This window comes from Phalacrocorax carbo, chromosome 2 (assembly GCF_963921805.1).
Source record: "Phalacrocorax carbo chromosome 2, bPhaCar2.1, whole genome shotgun sequence".
Lineage (NCBI taxonomy): Eukaryota > Metazoa > Chordata > Aves > Suliformes > Phalacrocoracidae > Phalacrocorax > Phalacrocorax carbo.
The window spans coordinates 916,869-939,514 of record NC_087514.1 but is presented as its reverse complement, the minus strand read 5'-3'; the positions used below and the strand labels follow the sequence as shown (position 1 = coordinate 939,514).

Sequence of the window (22,646 nt, the reverse complement as noted above, 5' to 3'; positions counted from 1 at the left end):
GGGGACCCGGGGGGGGGGGGCTCCGGGGGGGTCCCCATTTCCTCAACTTCTGTTTAATTAATTATTTCCCCCCCCTCCAGATTTTAATTTTTTTCTTTATTTTTTCTCCTCTTTTCCCCCTTTTTTTTTTAGACTCAAGGTTTTATTTATTATTAAAAATATGAAAAATTATTAAAAAAAAACAAAATTTAAATAACTACAAGGGACAAACCCGCCCCGGCCGCTGCGGGCCCCTCCCCCGCAGCGTGTGGGGGTGGGGGGGCAGGATCGGGCCCCCCCCCCCCGGGGCGGGGGGTGGGGTGAGAGGGGGGTGGGGGAGGGGTTGTCCCGCCGGCTGCCGAACTCTGTAACTGGGGGCGCGGGGACGTATAGAGGCGCCGCCCCGGCGTGTGAATAAAGCTACGTATGGATGGCGTTTCCTTGCTGCTCGTTCACTCTGGAGCGGATCAAGGGCACCGGGGCCCTGTAAGGCCTTATAGGGGCCATAGGGGTGGCCGCAAGGGCCCAGCTGCACCCCATGGGGGCTGCAGGGCCGTATAGGGGCCATGCAAGCTGTATAGGGGCCATACAAGCCCCGCCCATACCATACGGCCCCTATAGGGTGTATATGGTCATGTCCCACCGCGCAGGCTGTATAGGGACACCCCACCCATGCCATAGGGCCTCTGTAGGGTGTATATGGTCGTGTCTCCCACCACACAGGCTGTATAGGGGCACCCCACCTGTGCCATATATCCTCTATAGGGTGTATATGGTCATGTCCCCCGCTATACAGGCTGTGTAGAGTGCGTATAGGGCTCCCCCTGCAAGCAGTATAGGGGGTACCAGGCAGTATAGGGTCTATGCACACCGCCCAGGGGGGATGCACACAGGGCATATGGGGGTGTATAGGGGGTGCTGGGAGGTGTAGGAAGTATGGTGGTATATAGGGGTGTGTAGGCTGTGGCTGGCGTGTATATAGGGTATATAAAGGTCCCCAGGGGTACCTAAAGCCACACAGGGATGTATATAGGGGGATGTAAAGGTGCACAGGGGAGCTCGGGGAGTATAGAGGGTTTCTATAGGGGAGCACAGGGGTGAATGGGTGTGTATAGGGACACATAGGAAGTGCATGGGTGTCTGTAGGGGCAGGTGGGTCTATATAGGGGTTTATGGATGTCTATGGGGCACATAGGTAAGTATGGGGGTGGATGGGGCACATGGGTCTATATAGGCATGTGGGTGTGTCTATGGGGTGTGTGGGTGTGTATAGTGGTGTAAGGGGTGTGTATAGGGGCACACGGGGGGTTATGGGTGTCTACAGAGACCAGTGGGTGTCTATAGGGGTGTGCAGGTGCATATGGGGCAGATGGGTGTCTGCAGGGGGCATGGGTATTTATGGGAGGGTCTGTAGGGGGTATGGGTGTCTATAGGGGAGAGGGTTGTATACAGGGGTGCAGAGGTGTGGGGGGGTGTATAGGGGTGCATGGGTGTCTATAGGTGTGGGCAGGTGCATATCGGGAGGACAGGTATCTACAGCGCAGGTGGGTGTCTCTAGGAGCAGGTGGGTGTGTAGGGACAGTATGGGTGCCTATAGGACTGAATGGGTGTCTGTAGGGAATGTGGGTGTCTATACGGTTGTATAGGTGTCTGTAGGGCTGGGTGGGTGCCTATAGGGGCTGTGAGTATCACTGGGGCAGGCGTCTATAGGGGCAAGTGGGTGTCCGTCTATAGGGCCTCGGAGTGTCTGTAGGGGCTCGGCATGCCTATAGGGGGTGCAGGAGTGGCTACAAGGGCTCAGAGCGTCTGTCTGTATGGGCTTGGGGTGTCTGTAGGGTGTGCAGGGGTGTCTATAGGGTGTGCAGGGGTGTCTGTAGGGGCTCGGGGGGGGGGTGTCTGTCTGTAGGGGTTCGGGGTGTCTATAGGGGCTTGGGGTGTCTGTAGGGTGTGATGGGGTGTCTGTAGGGGCTTGGGGGGGTCTGTCTGTAGGGGTTCGGGGTGTCTATAGGGGCTGGGGGTGTCTGTAGGGTGTGCAGGGGTGTCTGTAGGGGCTGGGGGGGTCTGTCTGTAGGGGTTCGGGGTGTCTATAGGGGCTGGGGGTGTCTGTAGGGGCTCGGGGTGTCTGTAGGGGCTCGGGGGGGGGGTGTCTGTCTGTAGGGGCTCGGGTGTCTATAGGGGCTCGGGGTGTCTGTAGGGTGTGATGGGGTGTCTGTAGGGGCTCGGGGTGTCTGTAGGGGCTTGGGGGGGGTCTGTCTGTAGGGGTTCGGGGTGTCTATAGGGGCTGGGGGTGTCTGTAGGGTGTGCAGGGGTGTCTGTAGGGGCTGAGGGGGTCTGTCTGTAGGGGTTCGGGGTGTCTATAGGGGCTGGGGGTGTCTGTAGGGGCTCGGGGTGTCTGTAGGGGCTCGGGGGGGGGGTGTCTGTCTGTAGGGGTTCGGGGTGTCTATAGGGGCTCGGGGTGTCTGTAGGGTGTGATGGGGTGTCTGTAGGGGCTCGGGGTGTCTGTAGGGGCTTGGGGGGGGTCTGTCTGTAGGGGTTCGGGGTGTCTGTAGGGGCTGGGGGTGTCTGTAGGGGCTCGGGGTGCCTGTAGGGTGTTCCGGGGTGTCTGTAGGGGTTCAGGGTGTTGTAGGGTGTGCAGGGGTGTTTACAGGGGCTTGGGGTGCCTGTAGGGTGTGCGGGGGTGTCTGTAGGGGCTCAGGGTGCCTGTAGGGGCTCGGGGGGGGTGTCTGTCTGTAGGGGTTCGGGGTGTCTATAGGGGCTTGGGGTGTCTGTAGGGGCTCGGGGGGGGGTGTCTGTCTGTAGGGGTTTGGGGTGTCTATAGGGGCTTGGGGTGTCTGTAGGGTGTGCAGGGGTGTCTGTAGGGGCTTGGGGGGGGTGTCTGTCTGTAGGGGTTCGGGGTGTCTATAGGGGCTTGGGGTGTCGGTAGGGTGTGCAGGGGTGTCTGTAGGGGCTGAGGGGGTCTGTCTGTAGGGGTTCGGGGTGTCTATAGGGGCTGGGGGTGTCTGTAGGGGCTCGGGGTGTCTGTAGGGGTTCGGGGTGTCTATAGGGGCTCGGGGTGTCTGTAGGGTGTGATGGGGTGTCTGTAGGGGCTCGGGGTGTCTGTAGGGGCTTGGGGGGGGTCTGTCTGTAGGGGTTCGGGGTGTCTGTAGGGGCTGGGGGTGTCTGTAGGGGCTCGGGGTGTCTGTAGGGGTTCGGGGTGTCTATAGGGGCTCGGGGTGCCTGTAGGGTGTTCCGGGGTGTCTGTAGGGGTTCAGGGTGTTGTAGGGTGTGCAGGGGTGTCTGTAGGGGCTCGGGGTGCCTGTAGGGGCTCAGGGGGGGTGTCTGTCTGTAGGGGTTCGGGGTGTCTATAGGGGCTTGGGGTGTCTGTAGGGGCTCGGGGGGGGTGTCTGTCTGTAGGGGTTCGGGGTGTCTATAGGGGCTTGGGGTGTCTGTAGGGGCTCGGGGGGGGTGTCTGTCTGTAGGGGTTCGGGGTGTCTGTAGGGTGTGATGGGGTGTCTGTAGGGGCTGGGGGGGGTCTGTCTGTAGGGGTTCGGGGTGTCTATAGGGGCTCGGGGTGTCTGTAGGGTGTGATGGGGTGTCTGTAGGGGCTCGGGGTGTCTGTAGGGGCTTGGGGGGGTGTCTGTCTGTAGGGGTTCGGGGTGTCTATAGGGGCTGGGGGTGTCTGTAGGGTGTGCAGGGGTGTCTGTAGGGGCTGGGGGGGTCTGTCTGTAGGGGCTCGGGGTGTCTGTAGGGGTTCGGGGTGTCTATAGGGGCTCGGGGTGCCTGTAGGGTGTTCCGGGGTGTCTGTAGGGGTTCAGGGTGTTGTAGGGTGTGCAGGGGTGTTTACAGGGGCTTGGGGTGTCTGTAGGGTGTGCAGGGGTGTCTGTAGGGGCTCGGGGTGGCTGTAGGGGCTCGGGGGGGGTGTCTGTCTGTAGGGGTTCGGGGTGTCTATAGGGGCTGGGGGTGTCTGTAGGGTGTGCAGGGGTGTCCGTAGGGGCTCGGGGGGGTCGGTCTATAGGGGCGGGTCCCGCCCCCCCGCGCTCCCCGGGGCCGGTTCCGCCCGGAGCGGTGCAACCGACGGACCGGCCCGGGCCGCTTCCGGTGTCCGCGTCCGCCGCCGCGTCCGGGCCGGGGCCGGGGCCGGGGCCGGGGGTGCCGCTGTCGGGGCCGGGGGTGCCGCTGCCGGGGCCGGGGCCGGGGCCGGGGGTGCCGCTGCCGGGGCCGGGGGTGCCGCTGTCGGGGCCGGGGCCGGGGGTGCCGCTGTCGGGGCCGGGGGTGCCGCTGTCGGGGCCGGGGCCGGGGGTGCCGCTGTCGGGGCCGGGGCCGGGGGTGCCGCTGTCGGGGCCGGGATGCGGCTGCCGCCGGCGCTGCGGGCGGGGCTGCGGGCCGGGGCGGGCGGGGCGGCGGGGCCCGGGCCCGGCTACCGGCAGGGGCAGCGCCCGGAGCCCCGCACCCGCGAGTACTTCTACTACATCGACCACCAGGGGCAGGTACGGGGGGGCCGGGGGATCCCGGGGGATTCAGGGGAGCCGGGGGGATCCCGGGGATTCCCCCCCCACTCCTTGGTCGGGCAGGGATGGGGCGTCCCTGGCACCCGGGGTGGAGTGGGAGCAGCAGATCCCGGGGGAGACCCCAGATGGATCCCAAAAAAAAGGGCCTAAATGGACTCGGGGCAGATCCTGACAGAGTCCAAACGGATCCCCAGTGGATCCTGGATGGATCCCAGGCAGATCCCGGACAAACACAGGACAGACCTTGGGTGGATCCTGGACGGATCCCAGACAGATCCAGGGCAGACCCCAAAAGTAGCCCAGATGAACCAGGACAGATCCCAGACAGACGCCAAACAGATCCTGGGGAGACCTCAGGTAGATCCTGGGTGGATCCCTGGCAGACCCAGGACAGACCCCCAAAAGATCCCAGATGGACCCAAGACAGATCCTGGGTAGATCCACCAAAACGACCCCAGACACACCCCAAACAGATCCCACATGGACCCCAGGAAGATCCCAGACAGATCCCAGAGGGATCCCAAACAAAACCAAGACAGATCCCCCAGGCAGATCCCTCAAAAAAACCCACAGATGGACTCAGGACAGATCCTGACGGACCCCGGACAGATCCCAGAGAGATCCCAAACATACCCCAGGTGGACCCAGGACGGATCCCAGAGAGATCCCAAACAGATCCCAGGCGGATCTCTGACAGATCCCAAATAAAACCCATGTGGATCCAAGACAGATCCTGGACAGACCCAGGATGGCTCCTGGATGGACCCTGGGTGGATCCCAAAGGGATCCCGGACAGACCCTGGATCCTGCTGGGGGCTTTGGGATTTTGAGGCGCTTTTCCTCCCCCCCCCACTTTTCCACAGCTTTTCCTGGACGACACCAAAGTCAAGAACTTCATCACCTGCTTCAAAGGTACCGGGAGCCCCCAGCTCTTCCCGTCACGCTTAATCGGGATCAAATCATTAATTGGGACCCGATCATTAATTGGGACCCGATCCTTACAGGGGGCTGAGCCCTCGGCCGCGGGGTCGGGGTCAGCGGACACCCCTCAGCTCCGGCGCCTCTGTAGGTGACACAGCAGCCGCCAGGCGCCATTTGCATATTAATTACCTTATTAATTAAGCACCCCCGCTATAAATAGCCCCCATTTGCGCTTCCCGGCGCGGAATTCCTCCCCAGGCGGCTGCTCCTCCCTCCGCCAGCCCCCTAAAAATGAGATCCCGCTAACGAACAGCCCCCCTCCCCGCTGCTAATTACGCCCCCGGCGGGTTAATTACCGGGGGGAGCAGCGAGCTGATCGTCCATCCGTCCCGGCAGACGTCGGGTTCCTCGCTTTCTTCTTCAAGCAGCTGGAACCGAACCGGAGCGGGCGTTACGAAGCCGAATTCCCTTTCCTTTCGCCTTGCGGTCGGGAACGGAATTTCCTCCGTTGCGACGATCGGCCCATCGTTTTCACCCAGCTCCTGCCGGGTTCCGGCGAAAACCACCGGCTCCTCTCCTACTGCGGCGGCGGCGAGCGCCTGGCCGTGCCCTTCCAGCCGGAGCTTTTGGTGGTTTTACCGGAAAACGGGCGGCTTTATCACCCGGCGCCGGCGAAAGCGGGCGGCGTGGGGTTGGTACGTTCGGCTTTGGCGTTCGAGTGGAGCCCCTGTTTCGAGTACGGTCGGGGACCGGCGCAACCCCCGACACATTTTATCTGGGAAGGGCGGCGTTACCGGCTCACCGAGGAATTATTGCCGCTGCTTCGCGCCGGCGGAACGGGCTGCGTCGTCACGGCGTGACGGCGACGAGCCGGCGACACCCCGCCACCCCCGCGCAATGGGGAAAACGGGTGGGGGAGCCCGATGGCAGCTCACCACGGAGCGGCCGGGACCCCCTCGTTAGTCCACGGGAAAAAAAAAAATGTATTAAAAGATCATAAACGGCGCGGCCGCGTTGTGCTGTTTGGTCACGCCGAGGTGCCGGGATTTGGGGGCGGAGCACGGGGTCTGCCGGTAAACGGCACCGCGGTTACGGTTCCTGCCGGGACGCCCCTCCCTCAGCACCTGCCAAACGGCAGCGATTTATTAATGGGTCTCCCAGCGTTAATTAAGCGGCACGGCCTGGAGGCCGAGGCGACCATAGCCGGGATGAGGAGGAAACACCAAATTTTGGGAGGAAAGAGGGGTTGGAGGACGGCGGCGAGGCGAGAGCACCGAGCTTCGCCCGAGCTACAAGGCGAAGTAGTCGAGGGCGCCGTGCCGGGAGAGGCTGGCGGTCCAGACGGCATCGGCTCTGCCGGAGCTCGCCAGCATCCGGCACAGCTCGGCGCTGACGGCGGCGAAACGTTCCTCGTCTACGGCGTCCTCGAAGAGCCGGGCGGAGGCGGAGGGCGGCCAGGGCGGCTCCTGGCCGTAGCAATCCACGGGGTAAGGGTAAACGACGAGGCGTAAATCCGGGAGAACCACGGTTTTCCGTAACAAGACCTTGAGTCCCGGCGTGGAAAGGGGATTGCCGAAAAGCCCCAGGCAACGGAGGCGGCAGCAGCGGCAGAGCGCCGGCAGCAGAGCCTCCAGCCGGGCGTCTGTCAGCCGGCATTCCATGAGGTCCAGGTGGAGGAGCGAGGCCGAGGTCTCCTCCAGGAGAAGCCGGAGGGGTTGGAGAAGGTTTTCGGAGAAATCGTGGCCGCTCAGGTCCAATTTCCTCAGCGCCGAAACGTGGAAGCTTTGGGAAAGGAAAGCGAAGTCGCCGGGAAGGAGGGAGCAGAAGGCCAGCTCCAGGCTTTCCAGGGGAGCCTGCAGGTCGCTGCCGGGGTGGGGAGAGCGAGCCGTGAGCCCCCCAAAGCCGTCACCGCGCGGGGCGCGAGCCGGGAGGGAGCCGGTGCCAGACCAAACCTCCTGGTAAAGCTTTAAGGCTAGGGATGGCTCCCCTATTCCCGAAGGAACCGCGGTGAACCCGCCCAGATCCCAAACCCTGCCCCGGCACAAGCTGGGACCCGTAAATTCCACCCCTGGGCATGAAAAGATGCGGTTGGGGACCGGCTCCACCGGGGAACTTACCCGAGAAGTTGCCTCAGCTTCCCCGAAAGCCTGGAGGAATCCAAGTTGAGCTCCTTGAGGCAGGGCAGCTTCCCCAGCTGCGCGGCGAGGCACCGGAGGCCGGCATCCGTCCCCGGCGCGAGCCGCCGCACGTCGACGTTGCTGTAGGGCAGCTTGAGGCTGAGGAGATCGGTGAATCTGGCGAGATGCGGCAAAACGGCGCAGAGGCCGGCCAAGCCCAGGTTGTTGAAGCGCAGATCCACCCGCCGCAAGCCGGCGGGTTCCAGCGACTCCAGCAAACTGACGGTGCCGGCGACGGAGAGCTCCTCGGCGTGGAAATCCCGGCATTTGAGGCGCAGGGGGCCGGCGGTGCCGGCGCGCAGGGCGTCCCGCAGGACGCCGAAGGACGTGCCGTTGACGAAGAGATCGGCGCGGACCTCGACGCCGAGGGGTTGCGGCGGCGCCGAAGCGCCCGAGGGACCTTTACGCCGCTTTGAGCAGCGTTTCAGGCACTCGCTTTGGTGTTTGGAAACCTCGATGCAGGCTTTGGCCAACGCCACCGTGCCGGACCACAGGCTCATCCCCTCCGGGCCGCGGTCGGTGTCATCGTCCTGGAGACCCGTCATGTCCAGCACCCGCAGGCGGCAGCGTCTCTCGCTGGGTGAAAAATGAGAATTTGGTGAATAAATGAGCGGGGAAATTGGGGAACCGAAACAACGGGGCGAGGGCCGCGGTCACGTTTTCCTCCCGTGTCGCCGGCGCACCAAACGAGCCCGGCGTGGCTTCCTCCTCTGCCGTGGCTGGAACTCGCAGCCACAGGGGGAGCGTCGTCGCCTCCGTCTGCCCGAGGAGGGTGAGGGAAGGGCTGTGGATGTGTCTGCCTGGGCTTCAGCAAAGCCTTTGACCCTGTCTCCCACAGCATCCTCCTAGAGCAGCTGGAGGCTCATGGCTTAGACAGGTGGTCTCTTCACTGGGTAAAAATGTGTCTGGATGGCCGAGCCCAGAGAGTTGTGGTGAATGGAACTGAATCCAGTTGGCATCCAGTCACGAGCAGGGTTCCCCACGGCTCTGTGTTGGGGCCAGTCTTGTTTAATATCTTTATCAATGATTTGGTTGAGAGGATTGCGTACGCCCTCAGTGAGTTTGCAGATGACACCAAGTTGGGTGGGAGCGCTGGATCTGCTCGAGGGCGGGAAGGCTCTGCAGGGGACCTGGACAGGCTGGATCGATGGGCCGAGGCCAGTTGTGTGAGGTTTAACAAGGCCCAGTGCCGGGTCCTGCCCTTGGGTCACACCAACCCCAGGCAGCGCCCCAGGCCTGGGGCAGAGGGGCTGGGAAGTGCCCGGCGGAGAAGGCCCTGGGGGTGCTGGCTGACAGCCGGCTGGGCATGAGCCAGCAGTGCCCGGGTGGCCAAGGAGGCCACCAGCCCCCGGGCTTGTGTCAGCCCTGGTGTGGCCAGCAGGGGCCGGGCAGGGATGGGGCCCCTGTGCTCGGCCCTGGGGAGGCCCCACCTCGAGTGCTGGGCTCAGGTTTGGGCCCCTCGGGACAAGGAGGGCCTGGAGGGGCTGGAGCGTGTCCAGAGAAGGGCAGCGGGGCTGGGGCAGGGTCTGGAGCACAAGTGTGCTGGGGGGCGGCTGAGGGGGCTGGGGGGGTTTAGCCTGGAGAAGAGGAGGCTGAGGGGAGACCTTCTCGCTCTCTTGATGACTTGATGATCTTAGAGGTCTCTTCCAACCTTAATAATTCTATTCTATGACCCTCTGATTCGGCTCCCGCCCGTCCCAGGGGGTTTGGCATCCCGGCACCCACCTGGTGCCGCGGCAGGGCTCCTCCAGCGCCCGGCGGAGATGTGCCACGACGGCCAGGATGACGGCCTGGACACACACCTTGCTGGGTTTCTCCCCGAGGAGCGGGTGACGATCGCGGTGACGGTTCCGGTGACCCAACAACCGCTGGAGGCTGAGGACGGGGAAGGGCCACGTCCCCACCAGATCCCGCAACGCCAGCGTCCGTCCGTCCAGGAAGGCGGCTTGGAAGAGGACGGGGTAGAGCTCGGCGGGGAGGAGGGCCATGGCGCGGCGGGCGGCGGGGCGGTGGCTCACCAGCCGGCGGGCGCAGAGGAAGACGAGGGAGTGCATGGCGCCCGGCGCCAAAGGGCTGTGGGGGGATGTGGGGGGACGGATGGACACACGGACAGGCGGGAGGTGAGGGTGGGGCAGAGCGCTGGGACACCTGTGGTTGGCCCCACAGCACAGCCCCCCTAATGCAGCTCCCCCATCACAGGAGCCCCCCATAGCCCCTCCAGATCCCCCTCAATAGCCCCCCAAAACCCACCCACCCCCAAAGCCCCCCCACAGCTCCCCCAGACCAAAAGGTCCCCCCAAACCCAAGCCCCACCCACAGCCCCCAAACCCAATTTCTTCCATCACAGCCCCCCCCACAGCCCCCCAATCCAGCTCCCCATCACAGGGACACCCCCCAAACCCAAGCCCCCCCCACAATACCCCCCAAACCCAAGCATCCCCAAAACTCACTCCAGCCCCCCCAAACCCAAGGCCTTCATCACAGCCCCCACACAGCCCCCCCAAACCCAAGCCCCCCACCACAGCTCCTCCAAAGCCTCCCCAAGACCCCCAACACAAGCCCCACAAAGCCAAGCCCCGCCACGGTCCCCCCCAAACCCAGCCCCCCAAACCCAAGCCCCCCCATCACAGGGACATCGCCAAAGCCCTCCCAAACCTAAGCCCCCCCACAGCGCCCCCCAAACCCAAGCCCCATCCCCCACAGTCCCTCCTAAAGCTCCCCCCAAACCCAAACCCCCCCCAAAGTCCCCCAAGCCCTCCCCATCACAGGGACACCCCCACAGCCCCCCAAACCCAAACTCCACCCAGAGCCCCCAAAAGCCCCCCCCTTACCCCAAGCCCCCCGACCAGGGCGGCCCCTGCCGGCTCCGCCCACTCACCGCGCGCCCGTAGCCCCCCACTCTCCGCTGTGGCCGCTCCCGCCGCGCTTCCGGGCATGCGCGCTAACACCCGGCCCCGCACCAATCAGAGAGCGCGACCCACCGGGGAAGGCGTGCCCAAAGCCGCACCTCCCCTACGCCAGCGCTTCTCACCCCGTCTATTGGTTTCTGATGCTGTCCGTCACCGCTCCCTCCCTTCCCATTGGGCGAGGCGCGGCGGGAGCGGGAGGTTCGCTCTCCCGCCGCTCTGAGGTCCGGACGCCAGGGTCCCCCCGCGGGGGGCGGCCGGAGCCTATGGAGCAACCTTCTCCGGTCCTTATGGAGCGACAGCGGGAGCTGAAAGTCCTGCTGAAGCGGTGGGAGGCGGCCTTCCTCCGGGAGCGGCGGAGGAAGCCCAGCCAGGTGCGCGGGGTGGGGGCGAGGCCTGTGGGACCGGGCCCCTTTGCCTCAGGATCGGGCCCCTTTGCCTCAGGATCGGGCCCCTTTTCCCTCAGGATCGGGCCCCTTTTCCCTCAAGATCGGGCCCCTTTTCCCTCAAGATCGGGCCCCTTTTCCCTCAGGATCGGGCCCCATTCCCCGGGACCGGGGTCTTCTGCCTCAGGATCGGGCCCCTTTTTCTCCAAAACCCCGCCCCTCCCGTCCCCCAAACCTCACCCCTTCACCCCTTTTTCTGTCGGTAAAGCCGAGAGAGGCTCCCCCTTGATAGGGCCCGGCCGTATTTGCATAAGCTCCATCTTATCCCTAAGGAAATCACGGCAGAACAGACACCCCGCAGCCAGGAGCAAGCTCAGCGCTGCCCCGACCGCAGTTTTCCTGAAAAAAAAACCTAAACCAGCAAAAAAAACCCCCAGCCCTCTTGCTCTACAGCATCAAAAAATGACAATAATTCGCTCCGTATCCTGAAATAACGATTTCTGATGCGTTTGCCTTGCAGGCCGACATCCAAGCGGCTCCGGAGGAGACCAGACGTGAGTGCCACCCCTGCCGGGGGGGTTATTTTAGGTCCTACCCGCACCCCAGGGGGTCATTTTAGGTCCCCCCCCACCCTGGAGGAGTATTTTAGATCCTACCCGCACCCCAGGGGGTCATTTTAGGTCCCACGCCCATCCTGGGGGGGTATTTTAGGTATATTAGGGGGTATATTAGGGTCCAACCTGCACCCTGGGGGGGATATTTTAGGTCCTATCCCCACCCCAGAGGGGGTATTTCAGGTCTCCCCACACCCCGCGGGGGTATTTGGGGTCCCTGGGTGCTGCCGGGTTCCCCCGCAGGCAGCCAGAGCTGCGGGTCCTTCGTGGGCAGGGGTGACCCCTCATGCCCAGCCAGACCCTCGCCATCGGGATGGTTTTACATCAGGGTAGGGGGTCTTTGGTGGCGTGTGTGGATGGTTCCTAGGGTGGGAATCGCTGGGGTTTTCCAGTAAGTACCAGATACGCCAAAACCCAGCCTTGGCAATGTGTCACAGGGCTCTACAAGGAGTACAAGATGCTCAAGCAGCAAAGCGAGGGGTCAGATCCCTCCCAGCTGAGCCCTTCCTGCCATCCAGCAGCCCAGGAGACCCCAACCACGGAGCAGGTACCGGAGAAACACCCCCTTCTGCCTTGGGTTTTCTCTGGGGGAGCCTCAAACCCCCCGAGATTCGCCCTCGCTGCAAGCACTTTCTGCTTTGTCCTTTGCTTCAGACAAAGCCCTGTTCCCCCCACCTGTTTATAAGGGGGTTTATTTGATTTTTGCGGGGAAACCTGTTTAATTAGCACCATAAAACGCCCGGTTTTGGCTTTGTGGATGAATAACACGCCCCAAACGGGGTGGATAAGGAAGCTGTGGGGGTTCAGCAGCAGCGGGGTGATGAAAGCACTGGCTCGTTTTAAACCAGCCTCTTAACGAGGTCGAGCCAACCCCTGCGCTTGGGGTGAGGCGGTAAATACCCCAGGATTGCGTTTTTCACCCCAAAACGCGCAGGTTGCGCCGAAAGACGCTGCAGTGCGATAACATCGTGCTTCTTTTCCACCTCCTTTTTCCTCTTCGAGATACCGGAGCTCGCCTTCGTGATAGGAGTTGCGGGTTTTGGATTTAAAAGTTTGGATTTAGGAGGGTTTGGGGATTCAACGGTTTGGATTTAATGGTTTGCGGTGTCGTTACAGGTGCCGGACTCCGGTTGTTGGGGAGCGCATTTGAACCGGCAACCGAAAACCCCCGGCTTGAGCCGCCGCGGCCGCGCCGTGCCAAAAGCCTCGGCTCAGTACTACGGCATGAAGCTGAAATCCAACCTGGGATCTGCTGGCAAGGTCGGGGCTGGCCGGGGATTGGTGCTGCGGCACGAAACTTCATTTATTCACCTTTTTATTCCCCGCTCTGGCCGCTCCAAAACGGCAGATGGAGCCCCCTGAAATGTCGGCCGCCTCCTGCCGGAGCCCCCCACCCTGTTCGCAGAGTGGGGGAGCTGGGCGCGGGGAGCACCCGCAGCTGCTGGCCCCGATCGATTCGGAAGCAGGGTGCAGAGTTTCGGAGGACGATCTGACCCCAGTCTGTCCTTCTCCCCGTCCACAGGAGACACCCCTGACCCCACGGAGGACCCCGATTTCCAGGAAAACCCCGGCTCTCCCCAAATTTCAGGCAAATTTGGAAAGCGGTGACAAATCTGTGGCGCCAGCAGAGGCTTTGCAGAGCGAGGGAGGCGAGCCAGGAGATCTCCTCCTTCCTCCCTCGGTGTCAGGAATAGCCCCCATCATCCTCTCTTCGGGGTTGAAGCCCCCCCTGCCACCGCCGAATAAATTCCAGCGTCTGAAGCGGACGGTGGCGCAGAGACTGGGCTCGCTGGATCCCGCCTGGCTGCGGCGGTGCCAGGGGACGCCGGGGGACGAAGGGACGACACCAGATGCCGGGGGAGAGATCAGACAGACCCTTCCGGAGCGGGAGGATGGCAGTGGGGGACTGTCGGTGGGAGATTCCGGGAGGAAAAGGCCACGTGGTGATGGAGACAGTGGAGATGGAGATGGTGGAGACGGCGTGGCAGCTCCTGCAAAGCTCAGACGGTGCCGCCGAGACTCGGCCGAGGGAGCGTTTCGCGCTGCCAGCGGGCTGAAGCAGAGCGAGGAGGAGGAGGAAGAGCATGTGGCAGCCCAAAAGGAGAGCAAGAAGGTGTCGGATCCCTCAGAAAACCTCCTGGGGGAGGTGGAGGAGGAGGAGGCGAAGCCCAGATCCACCCGCAGAGCTGTTGTGGCCAGGTAGGTCCTGCCGGTGTGCCGGCGGTGCTGCCGGCCGCTCTGCCGGGCTCCCAGCAAGGGAGTTGCTGCAGCCCTTCAGGTCCCAGCCCTCGCTGGCGTTTCCTCTTGGAAACGAACCCGGTAATTAAACAGAAGCAAACACGGGCTGCGGTGATGCTCGCGATGCTCGAAAACACCAAAATGTGGTTGGAAAAGGACTCTGGAGGAGCCAAGGGGGCTTTTTCTTATCGGTTTCTATAAATAATGAGCTGCTTTTTCCCTGATTCCTCCTTTTTTGCATTAAGCTGGGAGGTTTTGGTGGGGAAGGAATAAGTTTTGGGGTTTTTTTAGCCTGGTTTTCTTATATAATTACACCCCGCATGCTTTCTGCCTCCCCCCGAGTGTCTGCGTCGCCTTTGGTCACGTTCAAGGGGTGAAAGATTCAGAGATGATTTCCCTCCAAGCCGTTTTGAGGGGCTCTGCCCGCTCTGACAGGATCACAGAATCCCAGGCTGGAAGGGACCTCAGGGATCATCTAGCCCAACCTTTCTAGGAAGAGCCCAGTCTAGACAAGATGGCCCAGCACCCTGTCCTGGCGACTCTTGAAGGTGTCCAACGTGGCCGAGCCAACCCCTCCCCTGGGGAGATTATTCCAGTGGTGACTGTCCTCACTGGGAAAAATGTCCCTCTGGTGTCCAGTCGGAATCTCCCCAAGAGCGACTTGTGTCCATCCCCCTTGTCCTCTCCATGGGACTCCGTGTAAAAAGGGACTCTCCATCTTCTTTGTAGCTGCCCCTTAAGTGCTGGTACATGGGGATGAGATCCCCTCTGAGCCTCCTTTTCTCAAGGCTGAACAAACCCAGCTCTCCCAGCCCATCCTCATACAGCAGCTTCCCAGTCCTGTGATCATCCTGGTGGCCCTTCTCTGGACCCCTTCCAGCCTGGCCACATCCTTTTTGTACAGCGGGGACCAGAACTGCACACAGTGCTCCAGGTGTGGCCTGACAAGCGCTGAGTAGAGTGGGATAATGACTTCTTTCTCTCTGCTGGCGATGCCCTGTTTGATGCAACCCAGCATCCTGTTGGCCTTCTTGGCCGCAGCAGCCACTGTTGGCTCACGTTGAGCTTCCCCCCACCAGGACCCCCAGGTCCCTTCCCACAGAGCTGCTCTCCAGCCAGGTGGATCCCAGTCTGTGCTACACTCCTGGATTATGTTTTCCCAGGTGCATGACCTTACACTTGTCCTTGTTGAACTTCATAAGGCTCTTGCTGGCCCACTCCTCCAGCCTACCCAGACCTCCCTGCAGAGCAGCTCTCCCTTCTGGAGCGTCTGCTTCCCCACTCAACTTGGTGTCATCAGCAAACTTCATCAGGCTACACTGGATGCCGTTATCCAGATCACTTATAAAGGTGTTGAATAGCGTTGGGCCCAGTATCTCTCTCCACCCTCTCTCCCCCCCTCAGAGCACCTCCGCAGAGAGGCGGCAACTTCGTCAGGCTTAACCTGAAGAAGAAATCTCACGTCCGAGGTCACGCCCTGCGGGGAAATCGCCTTCGCAAGCAGGTAACGGCCGGCCCGCCGCTGCCTTGGCGCTGCTGAGCCGCGCCGGTTCTTTCAATTTCCATATTTTACCTTTTAGTTAATTTATTTGGGGCGGGGGGGTTGAGTCCCCGCGCAGGAGAGCGGCGCGGGCTCAGCTCCCCGCCCTTCCCGCTCCCGCCTGACTCCTCGGCCTTTCAGCCTCAGCTCTGCACCAAAAACCCAGGATTTTTTTAATATCTCCCCTTTAATTAATGTGAAATCCTTCGGGATCATTCCCGGTGGAGGCAACCATCAGCTGGGAAAAAATCACCTTTATTTTTTCAAGCTTGGCATGTTTACCCAGCGCTTTGGCAAAAGCCCCCGTGCCGGGGTGAAGTAAAACACACTTTTATACACTTTTATTTCTAATAAAAGTATGAAAAGAACCGGGGACGGTCCCACTTCGCAGGTGCGGAAGCAAAAGTGGCAGAAAAAAGCGGAGTGGTTCGGAGGAGGCGGCGGATCCACCGACCGAAGCTCGGACGTCTGCTTCAGGTGCGGCGGGACGGGGCACTGGGCGTCAGCGTGCCGGGGCCAAGGTAAGGATCCCGAGCGCCGTGAGACGGGTTCGGATCCGGCTGTGCCGGGGGTGGGGGGAAGCCTGGGAATTTCCCACCTCCCCAGGGCTTCTCTCTGCTGTCGGCTTGAGGATTTTCAGGGTTCATAACTTGTGGGAAGAGGGTGAAAAGATGAGGCGGTTTCTTTATGATGGGACCTGCTTTTCCCCTGCAGAGCCGGCTGCCGGCCTGCTGCCGGAGGAGAGCGGCCACGCCGGTGAAGAGGAGGAGGCTCCCCTGCCCACGCTGGAAGAAGTGGCTCGCAGGACCAACACCGTCTACCGAGAACTCTGCGGTGAGGCCCTGCGGCTTGCCGGGCAGCCGGCTTGCCTCGCTCTCCACTGACACGCTGTGGCTGGCTCCGGGATGAACTCCTGGAGACGTGGAATCGTTTCCTTTTCCCCGTGGGAAGTTTGTTTGCGCTCCCGGGAGGGTTCGCCGGGGATCCAAAGGCGCTTTTGGATGCGTCTCCTCTGGGAACGCCGGCCTGAAATACCGGCAGGCTCTCGCCGCGCTCGCTCCCGCGTGGGGGTGGGTGGGCGTGCAGGTGGGCAGGAGAAGCAGCCCGCGGGTCCCGACGGCTGCCTTCGTCCCCGGCAGAGAGCGGAGGTGGCGACCAGGCAAGATCGGAGAAGCTTTCGGAAGCGACAACTTACCTGGATGTGCAGAGGCCGGCGTATGAGCCACCCACTCCCCCAGCGCCCGTGGAGCCCCTCTACAGCCCGGGGCCGGAGGGGAAGGTGCGAGGTACGCTCCGAGCGGGGCCGGGTGGCTTCGACTCCTCTGCGTCCCCCCTAATTCCGTGTCCTTCCTGCTGCAGAGACCCCGGAGGAGGTGTTTGAGGCTCTGAAGGCGTTGGGCTACAGCTCCTTCCGCCCAGGCCAGGAGGTGGCCGTCATGAGGATCCTCTCAGGTGGGTTTGTTCCCCGCCCTGCCCCCCAACATCCCTTCCTCGGCGGGGTTTGGGGTCCCCGTGATCCCCTCCCGTGCCGGGTGGCCGGATTGTCCCCAATCCGAGTCCCCAACCCCTCCTTCTGCCAGGTCTGTCCACGCTGGTGGTGTTATCGACGGGGATGGGGAAGTCCCTCTGCTACCAGCTCCCCGCTTACCTCTACCACAAGCGCTCCAAGTGCATCACCTTGGTCATTTCCCCGCTGGTGTCCCTGATGGATGACCAGGTACGGAGCGGATATCCCAGTTTTTCACCCCAAATCCCTTCAGGGACGCCACGGGGCGCTGCGGTTAAAGGCTCGCCTGCAGCCGAAACGCAGAGGTGGGTAACCAAGGGGGTTCCCCCCCTCCAAACTACCGGAGGGGTGATGGGCTTCGCTTCTAGGTCTCGGGGCTGCCGCCGTGCCTGAAGGCCGTCTGCATCCACTCCAACATGAGCAAAGCCCAGCGGGAAGCGGTGATGGAGAAGGTGAGAGAGTGCGGGCTCCGAAATCTCCAGGGAAAACCGTGTACACGGGCGTCCCGGCGCTACCGATCCCGGCGAGGCCGGTGCCGGTGCCGTTCCCCTGGGAGAGCGGATAAAATCCCCCCCCTTGTGCCGCTCTCCTCCCTGATCCGGTGCTCCCGGATCCGGTGTTCCCGCTGCAGGTGAGGCAGGGCGAGGTACAGGTGCTGCTTCTCTCCCCCGAAGCCCTGGTCGGCGGAAACGGATTCGGATCCAGCTGCCTGCCCTCCGCCGATCGCCTGCCGGCCGTGGCCTTCGCCTGCATCGACGAAGCTCACTGCGTCTCCGAGTGGTCCCACAATTTCCGTCCCTGCTACCTGCGGCTCTGCCAGGTGCGAGGGAGGAAGGCGGGGAACGCATCCCGAGGGGGAAACGGACATATATTTTCCCCCCCCACCCCCCTCACCCCGTTTTCTCGGCAGGTGCTCCGGGATCGCCTGGGCGTGCGTTGCTTCCTGGGGCTGACGGCCACCGCCACCCTGACCACGGCGCGGGACGTGGCCCAACACCTCGGCGTCCCGGCGGAGGAAGGGATAGCGGTTCGCTCCGCCGCCGTGCCCCCGAACCTGCGCCTCTCCGTCTCGATGGAGCGCAACAGGGATGAGGTAGGGACGAGGACGGGCCTGGAGAGATGGGATTTGGTGCTGTGACGCTGGATTCGGGGTGGATCCTGTAGGAGGGAAGATCCCCCAGCCCTTTTGGGGGGATCCTCACCCCCTTCTCTGCCCGCAGGCCCTCATCTCCCTGCTGCGGGGCGAGCGTTTCGGGTGCTTGGACTCCATCATCATCTACTGCACGCGGCGGGAGGAGACGGCTCGCATCGCGGCGCTCGTCCGCACCTGCCTCCAAGGAACGCCGCTCAGGGAACCCGCCGGAGCCGCGGAGCCGGAGCCGGCCGCTGCCAGGAGGAAGAAAGGCAAGGGTAGGCGGCAACGGCATCGCTCTCCGGAAGGAGCGCGAGCCCGAAACATCCACGGCGGGATGGAGAATCCCTGGGGAACGCGCTGCGCTTGCGGGGCTCTCCACGGATTGTTTCTGCCTCTATCGGTCGCTTCGCCCCGGCGGCAGCGAAGCGTTTTTCTGCCCCCGCCTGCTTTAAAGCCGGGCTTTTGATTTTTCTAGCGACGGCCGATAACAACGGCTACTTATTAGCTGTTGTTAATCAAGGCTTGACGCCGGGTTTAGCCCGCGGGGAGCCTTCATTGAACAGCTCTGTGTGATTTTCACTCCCAATAAAGACTCAGAGTCTTTATTTTTCCCTTCAAAACCCGCAACGGTGGGTCCGTGGGCGAGCGCTGGAAGCGTTTGACCCCGGGGATCCTCTCCCTCGCCTGCTTTGTTTGCCGAAGCCGGCTGAGCTCGTGTCACCCTGTTTTTCCAAACCAGCCAGGGCTTGATGACTTCTGGCAGCTAACGAGGAGCGCGCGGCCCTTTGGGGAGCAGCAGCCCTGCTCTGGCCTGCAGCACCCCCTCCCCGGGGCTGACCTCTGCCCACGCAAGGTTTCCGGCCGTTTGCCGCTCGTTTCCATCCCCGATTTAATTATCTGTGCTCCCACCGACCAAAATCACTGATTAAATACCATCAGAGCCTCTCTCCCCGCTTTCTTTCAGCAAAAAAAAGCGCCCGCCCCCCGCTGAAGTGGATCGCGGACGCTTACCACGCCGGCCTGTCGGCGGCCGAACGCCGCCGCGTCCAGACCAGCTTCATGAGCGGTCAGTTACGCGTGGTGGTGGCCACGGTGGCTTTCGGCATGGGGCTGAATAAATCGGACGTCCGCGGCGTCGTGCATTACAACATGCCCAAGAATTTTGAGAGTTACGTGCAGGAGATCGGCCGAGCGGGGCGAGACGGTGAGCCGGCTCACTGCCATCTCTTCTTGGACCCCGAGGTAGGGCCTGCCGGCAGGGTCGTGGCGGGTTTTTTCCTAGATTTTGGAGCTTTTCCCCTGAATCTGGGGGCTTTTCCCCTAAATTCTGGGGATTTTCCTCTTAATTCTGAGGGGGTTTCTCCTAAATTTGAGGGTTTTCTCCTAATTTGGGGGATTTTCCTCTTAAGTTGGGTCTTTTCCCCTGAATTTGGGGGATTTTCCCTTAAATTTGGGGGTTTTCCCTTTAATTTGGGGGCTTTTCCCCTAAATTTGGGGATTTTCGTCTTAATTCTGAGGGGGTTTCTCCTAAATTTGAGGGTTTTCTCCTAATTTGGGGGATTTTCCTCTTAAATTTGGGGATTTTCCTCTTAAATTTGGGGATTTTCCTCTAAATTTGGGTCTTTTCCCCTGAATTTGGGGGCTTTTCCCTTAAATTTGGGGGTTTTCCCTTTAATTTGGGGATTTTCATCTTAATTCTGGGGGATTTTCCTCTTAATTCTGGGGAGTTTTCTCCTAAATTTGGGGGTTTTCCCCCTAAATTTGGGGGCTTTTCCCTTAAATGTGGGTATTTTCTCCTAAATTTGGGGATTTTCTAAATTTGGGAGTTTTCCCCTAAATCTGGGGCCTTTTCCTCTTAATTTGAGAGTTTTCCCTCTTAATTTTGGGGTTTTTTTCCCCTAAATTTTGGGGCTTTTCCCCGAGGCTCACCACTGCCTCCCCAGGGCCAGGATCTCCACGAGCTGCGGCGCCACATTTATGGCGACACGGTGGATTTTTACACCGTGAAGAAGCTGGTGCAGAAGGTTTTCTCTCCCTGCAAGTGCCTGGAGCTGCATCAGAAACACCAGGACGTCGTCAGGGTGAGGAAAGGACCGAGGGCCCCGCTCCCGTTGCCTTCCCAGCTTCTTGACTCATTAAGTAACAAGCTTAACGTGGTAGAAAATTGTTGGGTGGCCGCGTCGGGGAGCTAAATGGGTCGGGGGAACCCCAGAGCTGGGGCGAGGTGAGCGGCGGTGTCGGAGCCGGGCAGGCGAGCGGTTGGGATGTCCCAAAAGGAAGGCAGGAACCCACTCGTCCTCTAACCGGTGCCGCCGCGCGGCGTGACGCGGCCCTCGCAGGTCGGGGAGGTGGACGACGCCGAAATGGCCGAGCTTTTGGAGGAGGAAGAGGAAGACGGCGGCGGCGTGACGAAGCAGAGCGGGCAGCGGGTGTGCTACAAGCACGAGCGGACCATCCCCATCCAACAAACCGTGGAGTCCTTGGACATACGGGAGGAAGGTGAGGGGGTGGAGTCGGCCTCGAGCGAGGCCGACGGAGGTCCTGAAGGGGATGGGGATGCCTCGGCAGCTCCCCGCTCTCCTCCCTCGCAGGGATCGAGACCCTCCTGTGCTACCTGGAGCTGCACCCGCGGCGCTGGCTGGAGCTGCTGCCTCCCACCTACTCCTCCTGCCGCCTGCTGTGCTACGGGGGACCCCGGCAGCTCCGCGCTGCGGCACGGAGGTTAGAACGGCACCGCCGTGAACGCCACGGCCTTCCCCGTGCCAGGGGAGAGCCCCCGCGGTGTGCTCTGTGCCGGGTGGGAGCTGCTCCGTAACCCCCCTCCGGGCTCTGTCGGGAGGTGAAAAGCGGGCTCCGAACCACGGCGGCAGCGGGTTTCTGGCGTCTCCTGCCCTCAGCTCTCCCGCCGTCGCCGTCTTCCTGGCCCGGGAGCGCCTGGCAGGGAGGGACCACAGCAACGCCAGCTCCTTGGAGTTCGACGTGGTCTCGCTGAGCGACTCCATGGGTTGGGAGGTGACGCTGGTGAAACGCGCCCTGCGCCAGCTCCAGTGGGATCCGCGCTTACGGCAAGGTACCGCCATCCCCTCGTAGGTTTTTAGCAGGGGCAAGAGGGAAACCCCTCCTGCGCCGCCGGCAGCAGCGGGTGCCAGGTCAACCAGCTTTTTTGGTGCCTTCAGACGGCCGCGGTGAGGGGAAAAGCGGGATCCTGGTGGAGTTTGGAGATCTGTCCTTCCACCTACGTGCCTACGGCGACCTCACCGACCAGGAGCTGGACTCCGTCTGCGACTTCCTCCACCGGAGGGTGGTGGCCAGGGAGAAGGCGGCTCTTGGCCAGCTCCGCGCCTGCTTCCAGGCTTTCCGGAGGTGAGCGTGGGTGCAAAAGACCACCCCAACCCCTGTAGCCCCCTCTGTGCGGTGGCCCCATGGTTGCCCACCCTCCTTCCCAGTTTGGGGTCAGTTGTGATCCTGGGAAGGGAGGAGGTTGACGCTGGGGCGCAGCGTGGCCTTCCAGACCTGCGGCCCTCACCCTGCGGATGAGGAAGAGGAGAGGAGCTCCTCCCTGAAGGCTCTGCTCAGCGACTACTTTGAGAAGGAGCCCGCTGGCGAGCAGGCTGAGCGCAGCCACGAGGAGGAGGAGGAGGAGGAGGAAGAGGAAGATCTCGGCGATGCTAAAGTGAGAAAATCCACTTTTAATGTGAGCTGCTTCAGGCTCTGACCCTCGGCCGGGATTTCCGATACCCGGCAGCTCCAGGGATGGGTTTGGGGTGAGGAAGAGGACGGATGCAGCTCACGCCCGGCCCCACCGTGTCCTTTCCTTCGCAGCTGCGGGACTGCGAGAGCCAGATCCGCGCCGACATCCGCCATTTCCTCGCCATCCGCCAGGACGAGAAGTTCTCCGGCAGAGCCGTCGCCAGGATATTTCACGGCATCGGTAGGAGAAGGGATGGGGGCGACCGGGTGCCGGATTGGGTTTATTCCACCCGGTTTCCACCGCCTGCCCCCTCCCCTCTTAATCGGGGGCTTCTCTCCCCGCAGGCAGCCCCTGTTTCCCCGCCCAAATTTACGGCCGCGATCGCCGGTTCTGGAGGAAATATCTCGCCTTTGACTTCCACCGCCTTGCCCGCCTGGCCACCGAGGAGATCCTGGCCAGCAGGTGAGGGCGGGACGTCACCGCGACCCCCGGTGGTCGTGTCACCCCCCCGCCAGCTGTTGTCACCCCACCGAGGACCAGCTTGGGCCAAGTGTCGCCTCCGGCGGTGCTGCCGGCGCTGTGCCTTTCCCCGTGCCGGCAGGGATTTTTATCTGGACTTTATAAAGAATTAATAAAGGCCGCTGACCTTTAACCCCCCCACCCCTGCCTACACTTTGCTGCCTGCGCCTGGGGAGCCAATCGGCTGTGGGCGACCCCTCCTCCGCGGTGTTATTACCATGGCAACGTCGGGGCGGGGGGCTGTTGCCATGGGGATGGGCAGGGGGCTGTCGCTGGCAACGGTGGGGGTGTCGCGGTGGTGATGGGGGGTCCATCGCCATGCCAATACGGGGGTTGTCACCGTGGGGAGGTAGGAGGTGGGTCGCCATGGCGAGGGCGGGGGTAGGATGACCATCGCTGCGGCAGCCCGAGGGTGCCGCCGGCCCGTCCCTGTCCTCACCGCGCCCAGGACAGCCGGGCGCCACCGCGGCTCTGGCGCCCTGCCCGCACCCTGCCCGCACCCTGCCCGCGCCGCCCCGGCGAGCAGCCGCGCAGGGCGCCGGCGAG

General features: G+C 62.4%; 3 protein-coding genes across 8 annotated transcripts; 2 read left to right on the top strand and 1 right to left on the bottom strand.

Moving 5' to 3' along the window:
- Nucleotides 1–4,304: 4,304 nt before the first annotated feature.
- Nucleotides 4,305–6,392, top strand: C2H8orf82 (chromosome 2 C8orf82 homolog). Its single transcript, XM_064441960.1, has 3 exons — nt 4,305–4,445; nt 5,330–5,378; nt 5,784–6,392. Exons 1-3 carry the CDS (start codon nt 4,305–4,307, stop codon nt 6,245–6,247), a joined length of 654 nt encoding a protein of 217 aa, XP_064298030.1. The 3' UTR covers nt 6,248–6,392.
- A 135-nt stretch (nt 6,393–6,527) lies between these two features.
- On the bottom strand, nt 6,528–10,501 carry LRRC14 (leucine rich repeat containing 14). Of its 3 annotated transcripts, none has more exons than XM_064441953.1 (4): nt 10,443–10,501; nt 9,290–9,637; nt 7,505–8,140; nt 6,528–7,250 (listed from the first exon to the last, which is right to left on the bottom strand). In XM_064441953.1, exons 2-4 carry the CDS (start codon nt 9,616–9,618, stop codon nt 6,677–6,679), a joined length of 1,539 nt encoding a protein of 512 aa, XP_064298023.1. In that variant the 5' UTR covers nt 9,619–9,637; nt 10,443–10,501; the 3' UTR covers nt 6,528–6,676. The 3 variants fall into 3 exon arrangements, with proteins under 3 accessions (XP_064298023.1, XP_064298025.1, XP_064298024.1); XM_064441955.1 differs by having other exon boundaries at nt 6,528–7,169; XM_064441954.1 differs by having other exon boundaries at nt 10,396–10,463.
- Nucleotides 10,502–10,612: 111 nt separating this feature from the next.
- RECQL4 (RecQ like helicase 4) lies at nt 10,613–22,241 on the top strand. Of its 4 annotated transcripts, none has more exons than XM_064441945.1 (24): nt 10,629–10,844; nt 11,377–11,410; nt 11,908–12,017; nt 12,587–12,730; nt 12,993–13,669; nt 15,113–15,212; nt 15,640–15,769; nt 15,963–16,082; nt 16,388–16,534; nt 16,608–16,700; nt 16,829–16,965; nt 17,124–17,207; nt 17,387–17,575; nt 17,666–17,848; nt 17,976–18,165; nt 18,855–19,132; nt 19,834–19,971; nt 20,230–20,389; nt 20,482–20,611; nt 20,788–20,960; nt 21,067–21,253; nt 21,389–21,584; nt 21,713–21,821; nt 21,926–22,241. In XM_064441945.1, the coding sequence occupies exons 1-24, from the start codon at nt 10,737–10,739 to the stop codon at nt 22,045–22,047; spliced, it is 3,939 nt and encodes a 1,312-aa protein (XP_064298015.1). In that variant the 5' UTR covers nt 10,629–10,736; the 3' UTR covers nt 22,048–22,241. The 4 variants fall into 4 exon arrangements, with proteins under 4 accessions (XP_064298020.1, XP_064298019.1, XP_064298015.1 ...); XM_064441948.1 differs by having other exon boundaries at nt 10,633–10,844; nt 21,389–21,563; XM_064441949.1 differs by lacking the exons at nt 21,713–21,821; nt 21,926–22,241 and having other exon boundaries at nt 10,615–10,844; nt 21,337–21,562.
- The last annotated feature ends 405 nt before the right edge of the window (nt 22,242–22,646 follow it).